This window comes from Chroicocephalus ridibundus, chromosome 3 (assembly GCF_963924245.1).
Source record: "Chroicocephalus ridibundus chromosome 3, bChrRid1.1, whole genome shotgun sequence".
Classification (NCBI taxonomy): domain Eukaryota; kingdom Metazoa; phylum Chordata; class Aves; order Charadriiformes; family Laridae; genus Chroicocephalus; species Chroicocephalus ridibundus.
The window spans coordinates 31,140,838-31,154,845 of NC_086286.1; the positions used below are offsets into that span (position 1 = coordinate 31,140,838).

The following is a 14,008-nucleotide window of genomic DNA, read 5'->3' on the forward strand; positions in this document are numbered from 1 at the left end:
GAGAGAATAGGTGTTGACAGAGTCAGCACTGCTGTATTTTTTAAGCTTGCCTGAGGCAACGTAGCTGGCATTGAAGTTAAGCTTGGCATTCTTTCACCCTGTCCCTCCTCCCTCCAGCCCAAGTGAATGCTCACTTCATCAATGAGAAACACAGCTGACTTGCCTGCCAGATGTAACCGAGATCCATGAATTCACATGTACTCTGCAAATTTGGTTTTCATTCAGATTGTCAGTACTCTGACTTCACTTCCTCATGCAGTGACGTTAAGGGGTAAAAATCTGAAGCCATACGTGTGCCACTAATTCAGAAATGCATATTTGCTGGTGATCCACTCATCAGAACCTGTGTGGATTGCCTTTTTGTTATAATAAAAAATAGCACGTTAGCTTTGAGACTTAAAACCTTACAAATGTACAGAACAATATTTTTACATTCATCTTTGAAAGTAACAAGTGTACAGTTTTTAAAATATTCTGTGTCACATTAGAATAATATTAATACTTTAAAAATCTCAAGATGAAAAATGTACGTCCTTTTTTCTTTTCTCTTTTTTTTTTTAAATCTTTTTTTCCTCTAGCATTTTACGATGGGATAATGAGACAGATGTCTCTCAACTGGAAGGACATTTTGACATTGTTATGTGTGCTGACTGGTAAGTACATAAAAATCATAAAACTCATGTTAGAAAAATAGCTTTGCTGGAGTAATTGTACTGTGCTGCTTGCTGATGGCTAAGCAAAGTCAACAAATGAAGCACAAAGCCACCTTAACCTCAACAAATTAATATTCATCTCCATGTGACAGTTATAAGGTAGTCTTCTATCACACAGTAACTTCTACCACATTATTTCCCAAAGATTGATTTTGAGAAGCATTTCCATTTTCTGGAATTGCCTCTGTTTCATGCTTGACGTATCAGTAAATGGACGACTTAGGCAAATTGCAAATAATTATGGCTCAGTGAGGAACAGTCTGGAGAAAAGGGAGTTTATCAACACAAACAGCTCAATTAGCTTACTTCTTAGGAAAGATCTGACTATTGATATAAAGGGATATATTTTTTGCTCCCCAGAAAATCTTTCCAAGGAAAAAAGATTTTCAAAACCTTTTTTTCCCCCCTCACATTCTGTTTCTTAAATCAATTTGACAGCAATATTTGTAGACATAGGCTTTGTTATTTACAGAGGCACATGTTAATTGTAAGAGAATTCTTAGTAAAAAAAAAAAATGGGAGCACAGCACTTAATTTATGAAAAGGTTGATATGTGTATATTGTTTAATAATTTTTGCAAATAGATTTGGTTATTGACACAACTCTTTTCTGATACTGGGTTTGCAGAACTGTGCTGTGCTGTATTTGCTGCATGCTTTAAAAATGGTACATTATTAATAATTCGTGTTATATAAATGGAGACAATGTAAAAAGAGGTGTGCAAATTTCATTTAGGAGAGTAGATATTTTTAAATGAATCTGTCTTTCTTTCATTAATATTTGCTCTTGACCCTTTAAATGTCCAAAACAGAAAAGGCTATTTATGTTTTGGTGCACGTAACTATTTTAAGAGACCAAATTCTGAAAACGGGGACTTCCTAGCACAGCTCAGTTCAGCAGATCTCTGTACGTTTCTAAGAAATAGTTAAAGGAAAAAGGCAAAGGAAAGTACGAAGCTGTCTATTGTCTTTTTAAACAATGTTCTTTTTAAGTGGCTTCTGATAAAATATTCCTCTAAAGCTTTTTTTCCCCCCCCTTTTGTTTTTTTGCTTTGATATTTTGCTATTTAAGCAAACTCTTCTTATTTCAGAAAAGTTACTGGTTTTGTGTAACACTGGAGAAATTGTGTTTAGTCATCTTTTTTTGTTTTTCTAATACCTATTTGTTGACAGAATGCAACAGTGCTTCATTTCTCTTAGCATTTAATTTCAGAAAAGTTCTTTGTTCCCAAAAAGGACAGAGAAGGGTTTCTAACTAATCGCTGATAATGTGCCTCAGAGATGCATCATCTGATTAAAATAAGGAGCTAAACAACACCATATGATTTCAGCAAGTAATTTAGTAAATGCCTTCCTCACCAAATATTAGAATGGATACTCCAGGTTTCATTGCACAGATGAAGTTAATGCTGGACAGGATTAGATCAGATTAAGTATGAAAGTCAGATCAGAGTGCTGGCGGACATGAGCAGGAGGGCAGCAGTCTTCTCGGAGGCTTAGACAAGGCTCACATATGGATGTTCTCCAGATTATGTGGGTGAAGCAAGGTCTTGCCAAGAGATTTAGAGTTAAATTTGTTCTTCACACAAATATCAAAACAACCTGGCTGTGCCATCTCTTGTATTCTTGATACTCACACCATGTCATCCTATTTGTGCGGGGAGTACAGCAGAGTGGAGCAAGACTTAAGTTGTTTTTTTCAGTAATATTCTTGCCTAATACTCTTCCCAGTCTGTTTGGAAATAGTGTAGTTTCTTTAGGAAACAGAGTCAAACATGACAGGTAAAATACATAATGCATTTGAAATGCCTGCATTTTGTACATTTATTTTGAAGCACTTAAGATGCAGGTAAGTGTATAAATATTTATAGATTTCTAAAAAATAAATAGAAATGCGCAGGTTAGTTTAAAGTACCTGGTTTTATTCACAAATTGTCTCTATTTTCTTATTGCAAGTGCCCATATATATAGTTTAATAAGCATGAAAATCCTTTTATTCTTTGTTTCTTTTAGAAACCATTCTTTTAGTTATGGACGCTAGATTTTCTGGTACATGAAAAGGCTGGGGGAAAAGTGTTCCATGCTTTATCAAACTCGAATCTTCTTTTCATTTTCATGTATTTCTCTTCCGAGATATAGAATTGGCTTGAGAACTGTTGGCAGGATTTTTGCTCTCTGAATTTGTTGGGCTGCCATTGAAGAGGAAAAAAAAAATATCTCTTTTCTTATAGCTCCTCGGCTGAAACCTGAAGTATGCAGTGATAAAAACAGATAGAATAGATTGCATTTAGTTTAACACCATCATATAGCTCATTGCCAGTCAATAAAATCTGGGATTAGAACAGAGAACTAGAAAGCAAAAAATCTGAGTTCAAATATTAGGTACATGGATAAATTTTTATTGAAGTATTTCCAGCCAGGGTGATATTGTCTGATTCTCTGAATAGCTAACCAGTGGTACTGCTTGATCCCATTTACATGAAAACAAGCTCTATTCATAAACGTATTCCAAATCCACATGGAGGTTCAAGTAAAAATGTACATGATTACAACAAGCAGCGATATGTTTATATTCATATATTTACAGTTAGACTTTCATAAACCTTGTGTGCAGGGGTGGAAAATAAGTTATTTCCCAGAACAGACAGTCTATTAGTTAAGAGCTAAATTTAGTAGCTCAACTAGATTATAAAATAAATAAGAGGCAAACTGTGAAAGCTAGTCATTATTTAACCATTCAAGATTTTGACAATAAAAATAGTTTCATGGTTCAGCAGTTCCAAAATAACTTGTAAAATGTCAACTATGAGACAAAAATAAGGAAAAAAAAAATCTTGGTGAGGCCACACCTGGAAGAAGGATATACTGGAAAAAAACTATTGAAATCATGGAATTTTTAAAGCATATCCACCCACTGCGTATTTTTGAGGGGGATTTTTAAGGCCAGGTGAAGGCTGACAGAAATTTAGACTTTCGTTTGACCTATGTTTGTGGATATAAAGTCATGCAGGTGCTGGAATTGTAAGAGTGAGTATGAATAGAGGAGGAGAAATAACAGGCCTGTATGGACAGGCCAAAACCAAGACTCTTCCAAAGCTCCTGAGAGCCTCAGATTTCTGATTATTTAAAAGGAAGCTTATATTCTTTTCTTTATTGAGAAAAAAGTTGCTGAGATTTGTAACTGAAAGAGAAAGTCAAGGCTAGTAGGACTGAGGCAATTTAAAAATCATCTTTCACGTCCTTGTGAAATAATTTTTCACAAATAATTTTAATGTAGAGACAGTATAAGGTCTAGATCCCCATATCCCTTTGGAAATGCAAAATATCCCACTCTACTTAGTTACATGGATTATATTCTTAAAGTTTGGCATGTGCATAAGTATATGCACAACAGAGGCCAAGGGGGACTATCCCACATTACTTTCACTGCTGAGATTTTTGCTGAAGTCATGGGGAGTGAACATAGAACTGAAATGAAAGTATTCTTTAAATATCTTAAAATACGTCAATTTTGTCTCTGTTACTATTTCACTTAATATAAGAAAATATTTTTGCAGGAATGCATGTTGTCCTTCTTCAGTTTAAATTAATTATTCATTTTAAGCCTGATTTCTTGCACACACTTCCAAGTGCATTGGAATCTGACGACATGGAAGTAAGGGTTTTTTCAGTTTATGTCAGCCGTGTAGTTGAAGGCAAACAAAAAGATAAATGGCTCTATACACTAGGCACTATACATGAATGTAATCGTGTCTGAAGTACACCTGTAAACTAAGCTCTTTTACCAATTGCAAAGTATGCAAAAAGAAAAATAAGTTCACATCATAGCCTATAAAATGTGAGTATATGCCCCTTGTTGCGGGGCACAACATGAAAGGATATCGGCATGAAGCAAACAGACTCTGCTTCGGTTTTTTCAGTTTGTTTCCTTGTGGCTTACTGTTACTTCTGTAGAGTTTTGGTATAAACTTTCATTTTGGTTTTAACGGTAATTTAAAATTAAGAAAAAAAAAAAAACAAGGAAGATTGTCTGCCTGTTCATCCAGATTTCCCCGGTTAAGAGCACTGCCTAGACAAAGGCCGAATCATAAACTGTGTTTTTGCCTCTCTGCTGCTGTGATCTGAAACTTCCTTGCTGGCCTGAGAAACCCTTGCTATTCCTGTCTTGAGCTGATGCTTTCACAGCGTCCTTACTACATAAACAGGAGACGTTACCACTAAAGTAATGGCAAGCTAAGCCAAATTTGAATTAAGGTATGAGAACTGAGTGACACTGGTTTAGAACAATACATTATTTAATTTTACTGAGCTGTTGTGAGCTTTAAAGGATTCTCTCGGGTACACTTCCAGTATGCTGTGGTAATATTTAGTTATACAAATTCTACTGGTAAGAGAAATTTTGTGACTAAATCTTGCGTGGGCCAAAGCCTGTGCTGGCCCTGTCTGCAGCACAGATTATCTAACAACTTCTTCAGGATTTTCCTCATTCAAGGTGTCCCCCAACTCAGAGGGAGGATAGAGATGTTCCCTGGAGACACTGCAGTGCATTGATGTTGCTTCCCGGCTTCTGCTTCCACCCCTGTGGTCAGAGTATGTGGCTCACAGAGCAACAGACTGGAAACCGCAGTATTGGAGACTATTTTCAATTGAAGTAGGTCCTTCCTACTCCTGTCCCAGGGACAGGCCTTTTGGAGGGCAGGGACAGCTGGGGAGCAGAGCCAGGGCAACTGTCCCAGGTTATCTGGGTTTCCTAAGCTAAAAGGGCAAAGAGTCTACTTCCCATATCACCAAAATATCGAGTGGGAGTCGCACAGAAAAGGTATTACTGAAATTGTCTGGTCTCTTGGCAGGTCATGTAACCATTTTACGTTCTCACTCAGTTTCTTGCGAACAAAGGCTTGTAGTTCTCTCCTTGTAAAGGAACAAGATTGGTAGCAGCAGTTGTGCCCCTATCTCATTGTAAAAAAGAGAGAGTGCTATGCAGGTCCATGAAAAAGGAATTTTAGCCCTGGTAAGCTGCCTCAAAATTGTGTTTCCACTACACTGCTTTCAAAAATCAAAATATTATAAGTGCATTTTTCACTTGGAATGTGCTTCTGTCTACACAGGATCTCAGCAAGTCTTAAATGTGTGCATGCTTGCAATGTTTCGTGTTGAAGAAAATTAATTATTTTTAGCAATTCTTTTGGGAGAGGACTCATGCGCTGTATTGCACCTCTTCTGCAGGTGGCTATGTTCCCAGTGAAGTATTGTCTTATGGTATCTATCTGCATAGGGATCTACCTGAGGTGAATGTGATTAAAACTCCCAGGAGATGTTAGAGATATCAGCTGCTGTTCCAATGAATTAAATTTAAACAAACATTTTTTCAGTAAGGTTCTTCCAGTAAGATTAATCAAGGCTGAGGGGTAGCCATCATGCCAATTGCTAAAGTTTAAATTTTCTTGTGGGCAGGCTATCAGAGAAATTGTTAGCTAGCACTTTGGTACTTCAGAAGAAATTCAAACAGTCATACTTCTGTATGAAATGTTCTTTAAGAAATGTATGGATCCCCAGTCTACGGTATTTTCTCAACAGTGTGAGGTTCTGCCATTTTTTACTGCTGAAATTTGCTCACTGGCAAGTTTTCCAGTAGGCTTTTTTTATTTTTTCCCCCTGGAGTAGCAAAAATTCACAGCTCTTACACAGCTGCTTGACCCGATGTGTAATATTGTGTTCTCCTAAGTAGCCGTGGAGCGTCCTTACCTAAATATCCACACCTATTTTTTTCCTGATGACTGGCATGTGGTTGGCAGACCACTTTTTTCTCTTCAGTGGTTTCATATATTCTTCATATTCTTTTAGAAATTTCAAACCTGGAAAAAAATTACCCATGTCCCTTCAGAAGGAGATGTTTGAGAATGAAGGAAAAGGGGATATAGAATCATAAAGAATGGACAAAATGCTGTGTAGTGTGGAATTTGAGCTTGACACGGGCTGGGAAGCTGTCTTATTACAGAGAAAGCATGAAAAATAATGAAGAGAGAATCACATTATTTGTGGCCTGCTTGGTAGAGTTTCTTATCTGAATCACCAATATAAATGCAGCCCACGGCAGTAAGGACTGAAAGGCATCGGTTGCTATCCGATGGTTGTTCACTAACCATTGTAAATGCACTCCCATCCACAGTAACTACATGTCCACAAATATCTAGTCAAGAGTGATTGGCACCCTGGTTGCCACTATTAGTATATACATTAAGGTACTGAGGGGCACGAAGAATGAATTATCCCCTCAAATCATGAGGTAATCACGCCAAAATAAGGCTGAGCATGTTGGCAACATTGCATGGGAAAATTGACTCTGCTGCTATCCTTGCGGGACCCATGCTGGAGATGAAGGATTTCACTCTTGAGAGAGGCAACTCTGTACGATCTGGGTCATTGTGTTTGAGCGGTGTTTGAGGGAGAGAGGAGGCAGGGGCTTGTAATTCTTTATAGGAATAGATAGAGATAGACATATAAACAGAACAAATATGCATAATAGATAACAACGAATTAATGCCACAACTGTGAAGGTAAAAGTAAAAAAAAAATACCCTTAGTAGCAACACCTGAAATACCACAGAAAATACTTCAAAAAAACTCCCCCCCCGGCTTGTATATAAAAAACATGTAAAATGTTGTATATTGATCCTGATTTCTGATATGGTAATATTTTAATAGATAGCATAAGTGATCTGTGAATTTCAGCTATATAAAGATCTGCTTCATGCTGATATTTTAGCTTCGGTTTATATTATCTTTGGGTTTATGTATTTTTTAATATTTAAAAGTAGCTGAACTGGACTGAAGTGTAGACCACAGTTTCTCTTTTACAGCATTGTGTAAACATATGTAATTAGCCTTGTACTTATCTGCATTAGTATCATTAGAATTGAAAACCCATTTTAATCTGGATTCTGTTCTCTTCTCAATGTCAGCCTGTTTCTGGACCGGTACAGAGCTAGCCTTGTTGATGCAATAAAGAGATTACTCCAACCCAGTGTAAGTATGTTTCTATTTTCTCCTGAACACTGGCTTCAGAATAATTAGTCTGTGCACAATGATTGAGAGAGTAATGGAATGGCAGGATTAATGTCATGTAATACTTTAATACTTATTATGTCCAACTTCAATTGAGTCTTCTAATCTATCAGATTCTTTCCTAATCATAAACTAGGAAACTTCTTATACTTGGCCTTCTGATAAGGAACACAGTGGGTAGTAAAATAAATGAAACCGCTTCAAAGATAGCGTGAGATTATTTTTATCAAAGCGTTTCTCAAGTATTTTCCTTTGATAATAATGTCTTCATATTAAAGTAAAAGTACGATATTGAAAGTTTTTATGTTGGCTTCTGTCATTTGTAATCCCTTCAATTGTAACCTTTGTCATTGTGTTTTTATTTATTATGAAAGGATATTTTTTCTTTTCTTTTCTGTTTTTATAAAATGAACAAAACCCTTATGTCTATATTGTAGCCTAAAACTTTTTTTCCCAGTAAGTAAGCCCTGTGTTTACACGTTTTATACCTTAGAACATAACAAAATTAAGCTCTTCATAAAATTCTTACATGTTCTACATGAGTGCCACTGAGGAAATATTTTACCAGTCTCAGTCTATTAGGCTGTTAAATCAGAGGCCTACAGGCAAAAAAAAAAAAAGCTGTTATATGCATATACTTAAACCCCCAAAATAATCTTGAATCTTAAAAAAACCAAAAAATTAAAAAGATTTTAAAATGAGAATACGAGAAAACATGTGAAGTAATTGCTGTAAGTAGGAATTTGAAATAGGAAATCTACCTTTCGTGCTTAACACAAAAATCTTCCAGTAACGTAAACTTTCCATTACAAAACAAAAGTATTTCATGTTAGCAAAGCATTCTCCAAACTTTATTTAAAAATCGTATTGTACTTTTTGTACAAGAGATTTTCTCTGTAAAAGGAATAGAAGACCCAAACGTGCAAAGGCTTAGGAAACAGAGTCATTTTAGTCATGTAGGTAATCCCATTCTTTGCTAAGAGTGATCAGGTTTCTATTCTTGGTTCTATCATAGACTTTCCTGAGTGACCTAAGGCAAGTTACTTAAGACTGAATTATTTTAATGAGCTGTGGGGCAGGGCTGCCAGGAAGACAGGAGAAATGTAGCCACCCTAAGGAAAAGGTTATCCAGATATTTCTGTCAGCAGCAGCACGGGGAGGTTAAGCAGCTCCTGCCCAGAGTGATGCATTCTGACTTCGTGATGTAACATCAGTTGTCAGAGCGCAGTAATTTTTGGGACCAGAGATGATCTGGAAGACAAAGCTGATGCCAGTTTAAAAAAATGCAAAAAGTACTTTTTTCAGCCCAGATCAATGTCCACACCTGGTTCTTCAGGTAGCCCCCACAGGCCGCTGTAGTGGTTCCATGAAAGGACACTGGGGGGAAGAGTATGAGTGGCAGGAAGAGAAGTATATAAGAGGTGCCCTGGTCCCTGTGACCTGACTAGAGCCTCTAGCTGGAGTGGAAGAATACCTGTTAACGGTTTTGTCTCCTGCTCGTAGCTAATCATGGTCTGGTGGTCTATATTGCCAAAAACATGAGTACACACGTATATTTGTACATGCACACGCACGTGCGTTCTTTACCTGGGCTGATAGCCCAACCAGAGAATTTGGTTTAAAAAAGGAGAATGATAAGGCAGCCTGAATTTTAAGTAGTGTTCATAGCTCAAGCTCCCATCTATAGACAATTTAGGAATTGTTAACCCATCTTGAAACCAAAACTGGCCTGACTTTGTTGTTTAACTCCAGTCAGCTAATTAAAGTTCAGAACATGCCTTTGTTTTTCAAAGCAGATGAACTACAGTCCGTTGTGAATGTAGAAGGAGTAAAGGGAGATGGCTTTTTGTTTCCTGTCTTCCTAGTTTGGCTTGCTTCTGCACATTGGGATTAATAGCATAGCCTGTACTTATTTGATCAGCATTTTATACCAAGGTTTCTATCTCTTATTGAGAAAAGTAGCTTAAGGAATTCTTGCTCCTTGCAGGAATTTCTGTTGCAGAGTTTTGGACCACTGTCTGAACTGTATTTTTTAACTAAAGTCATTTGCCTACTCCCCTTTATGGATGGTCATGTGGATGGATATCCAGTTATGGCATGGCCTTGCAAATTATTGTAATTCATAACTAAGAGGACAGCAAACCATTGTGTCGGTTGGAAGCTGGGATACAGACAACTTAAATGAGTTCTCTTGTCCAAAAAGAACGTGTTGAACAGAGATGCCTTCAAGCATATGCTTTCATGGTTTGAAAGACCCAAATAAAAGCATATGCCCTTTTGAGATCCCAAGAGAAAATGCAGTCACAAGTACATAATAGTTATTATTTTTACTGTTCTTGTTAGCCTGTATATATCTAAGGATAACATCAGAGGAAACTACTGAATGGCACTATACTTTGGCCTTTGATGGAAAAATAAATTAATAGTGAATTAATTTGACAGTTGCAATAATTAAGAATAGTTTATGGGCATTGGTTTATGCCCAAGCTAAGGCATAAACTACTTAATTAAGTTCACTCTTCCACATGAATTATTTTGTCTCAAATTTAGAAGTTACTTTTTCTTATTGGTAATACTTTGCCAAATTGATAGAGGAACGATCTCAAATTGAAGACAGATCTAGTTGTAAGACATCTTTCACATGTAACTAGGATACGACTAGGATAGAAAAGTTCGAAGAAAAAAATAGCCACCAAAACCGAAAGGGAAAGTGGAATAAACAGAAAATAACGGGTATCCTTACAAAGCTGTCTTGAAGGAGAAATTCAGAACAGGTAAACTATTCTTACTGTTAATTTAAAAAGAGATACATTTATCTGCAGTACTTTCTTTTTCATTAAGGATGTTATTTGTGGCTATTAGAATCCTTATGGCACAGAATGATGTGGTTTGGGTAACTTTTTGTTTTCCTGGAAACAGGACTCTGGTCATTTCAGTCATCTGATTCATACTATGGCCCCATGGACAGTTGTATTGGCACAGGAAGAGAGAACCAGAAATTCACACATGCAGAAATGAGCAGCTCGCAGGGTTACTGGGGGCTAAAATTTCTTATCTGAAATTGTTACAAAGGCAAATGTCACCTGTAAACCAATTCCAAGAATTCGGCACTGAAATTTTACATCCAACAAATTTATCTTGAATGTCTGTATTTCATTCCTCTTATAAGCACACTACGTGATTTGCCAACATTTAGTTTTATTTTTTCCTATCATTAAAATGTGCTTTTAATTTCAATCTCAGAACAAGCAATTGTTTGTTCGCGTATTTCCCTAATTAAGAACATCTTTTATGAAGGCTTTGATTCTTCTGTGGCCTATCCATTCAAAATCCCAATGAAGTCAATTGGATGCTATTGAACTGTGATTATTACCAGCAAATAAGACTGCTTTTAATAATGAATGATGAGTAAACTTAGTCTTAGTCATGTCCAATGTGTGAATGTCTGTCCCATTATCTAGTTGCAGCATTTTGATGACACTTCGAAATACTGTAACTGAAATAGAAATTTTTCTCTGTGTTTTCTTTACGAGTTTACTGGAAGTATTTTTCCAACTGAGGAAAGGCCATTCTGAACTTTAAACATCATCTTAAACCGGGAGGCACTTTTGAATTACAAATTTCAAATTAAACAACCTTAGGACAGTCCCATCAAGTGTAGATCTTAGCCCACCGGTCTAATTTTGTTATTGTAGAGCAACCAATTTTAAAATTAGAAATGCGAATGCAGCCCCACAACAGGTATCAGAATCACAGAGATCAGGCAGATGACAAGAAAGTGCTTCAAACCCAGATTATGGTAGACCAGAACTGACGACAGTACCTCCACAAAACCTCCTCCAGTTTTAATGAGATTAATCATGATTTCTTGGTTTTTTTATCAGCAAGAGCAAGATCCTAAGGATGCACACTACATTCAATAAAGGAATGGGTTTTACACTGACTAAGGAGCAAGCCAAAAGCAGCTGTCTAGTGATTTTGATAAAAGGCCATTCCCCTTTTTTGTAGTTATTTCAAGCTTTTTGTTCTGTTTTTAAGAGAGAGTTCATACCATGTTGCATTCTGTTTTACTGTATTTCTCTTTCAAATTAAGTTTGAAGTAATTAGTCTACAGAGAGTGTGAGAAGGAATGACCACATGGACTGCTGACTCCAAATGGAAATCTGTAAGGGGGTTGCTGTTGTATGAGCCTTCCTCATTGAAGTTGCTGGATCCATGGCCGATGTAGGGCTTGGGGCCCCCAGCAATCTCCGTTCCCGAGGTTTAGCCAGTCTTGAAGTCCCCCTCTGAATCTTGTGGTCAGTAAGCCCTGGGTGGTGGACATGTTTCCCATTACAGGGACCTCTCTGCGAAGCTGCTCATGAAAATGAGGGACTCCAGAGGAGTCTCATCCTTTTTACGCCAGGAAGGGTCTCTGCAAAACAATGTTCTAGGGAGCATGAGATGGCAGCAGGAGGAGGAGGATCCTCAGCTGAAGGCTCCCTTTGCTGCCCACTTCTGTCTGATGACATTAAAGCATGCCAAGGATGTAAGGGAAGTTACAGCATATTTCGCATTGATTGTGATTTCCTGTGTTTAATGTTTTTCATCCTGAGCTGAGCCTATATTCAGACCTAACATTTACATAAGCAATTCCAGTGCCTTCAGTAGGAGTTACACCCGTTTGCACCTCATATTTAGCCATGGAATTAAAGTTATAGCTACACAAATGAACAGAAGTGAGTTGCTTTGGATATTGCCCTAGGTCTCCTTTGTACTTAAATTTCCCATGAGAAAGATGAGGATAACAGTATTTCCCTATCTCACAGAGGCATTGTGAGAATAAATACAGTGCTGTGGTATTAATGATTGGAATCTTTTAAGTACACATTAGTACCATAGATACTGACGTAGAGTTTTTATTGCTGCCTCATTGCATGTTGTCCCAGCTTCTCTGTGCATGAGCTGTAACACACAGATTTGTTCCCTCTCCTCCTCACTAAGTATCTGCGTCAGCATTGTAACTTTCCAGAGTTACCATTGAAATTCTCTTTTAATCGCTTTTTCCTCTGGTATCCAAGATTGCATTTTCTCGAGCCAAATATTATTCTACGGCATCTAATAATTTTATGACTTCTTCAGATCCCTAAAAATATTTTTTGTCTCTTTGGTTGATTACAGCACCTCACTATTTAGTTTTAGCTCTCATTAATATAGAAGTTAAATACAAGAACTCACAGTAAACTTTGTGGCTCCCCTCCCTGTGATATGCTGTTGGCTGATATTAACCTTTGTTTACAGCTCTTCAACCAGTTTTCATTCCATGTGACAGAACACGGTATTCAGCCAATTAGAATTAATTTTGCAAATAAGATTTCAAGAGATGCTGTGTCAAGTAGGTTAGGTTTTGGGCTAGTACTTTGCACAGAGTGTCTAAAATCTATCAGTTCAAGGCGCAGTCATTTTTGTTGTCTTAAATACAGAAGGATGAACAAAAAATTAGCTAACGGACCATAATGTATTGCCTGGGCATCACAAATGGCCTGATCATCTTGAAAGATCCAGAATTACTATGCAAGAACATTAAGTCCTGCTTTAAATGCAATTTACCAATTTAAGGTCAAATTTGGTTGCACAGCTCAGGTAGTTTAAAATAGCTTTAAAAAAATTAACGATCGGGTCTGATTTGCCTCCTTTTTTGCCTTGTTTTACATTGTTGTAATTCCACTGACAGCAAATGGGAGGTACTCTTGTATGTGCAAGAGTCAAAAAAGAAAATCATTATTTACAGTCTTTTCATGGTCATGAGCTAACGAATGGATTTTGCATTGAGTGTATGTTTTGTATGCTTTTTCTGTGTTTTATTTTGGTAATTCATAGCCACCATCATTATATGAAAAGAATTAGATGTATGGCAGTCGGTAGTTTTCTAAAGAAAGTATTTATTTATTACTTTCTATTTTGCATTTGTTTAATCACAGAAATCTTGCGTATTTTGAACAATTATTTATATTACCCTATTTTAGTATTTTACCAAGAGAACAATTGACTTTTCCAGCTTGAGCATATTAAAAGCTTAGTCAGGTGTATGTTATATCTGGTTCCCTTCCAGTTTTAAAAATGTATAAATTCTCTTTTTAATGTTCCAGGGAAAAGCAATGGTATTTGCTCCACTCCGAGGGAATACTTTAAACCAGTTTTGCAATCTAGCTGAAAAAGCTGGTTTCTCTATCCAAAGACATGAAAATTATG

The 14,008-nt window shown here is 36.9% G+C and overlaps 1 protein-coding gene across 1 annotated transcript in view; it reads left to right on the forward strand.

The window, feature by feature from the left end:
* CAMKMT (calmodulin-lysine N-methyltransferase) overlaps positions 1 to 14,008 on the forward strand; it is a 225,795-nt gene that overhangs the window by 203,466 nt on the left and 8,321 nt on the right. Inside the window, exons 8-10 of the mRNA XM_063328625.1 lie at positions 579 to 653; positions 7,675 to 7,738; positions 13,906 to 14,008. The exon at positions 13,906 to 14,008 is cut by the window's right edge and continues 29 nt beyond it. Of these exons, the coding sequence (XP_063184695.1) occupies positions 579 to 653; positions 7,675 to 7,738; positions 13,906 to 14,008 (242 nt within the window). The remainder of the gene's footprint in view (positions 1 to 578; positions 654 to 7,674; positions 7,739 to 13,905) is intronic.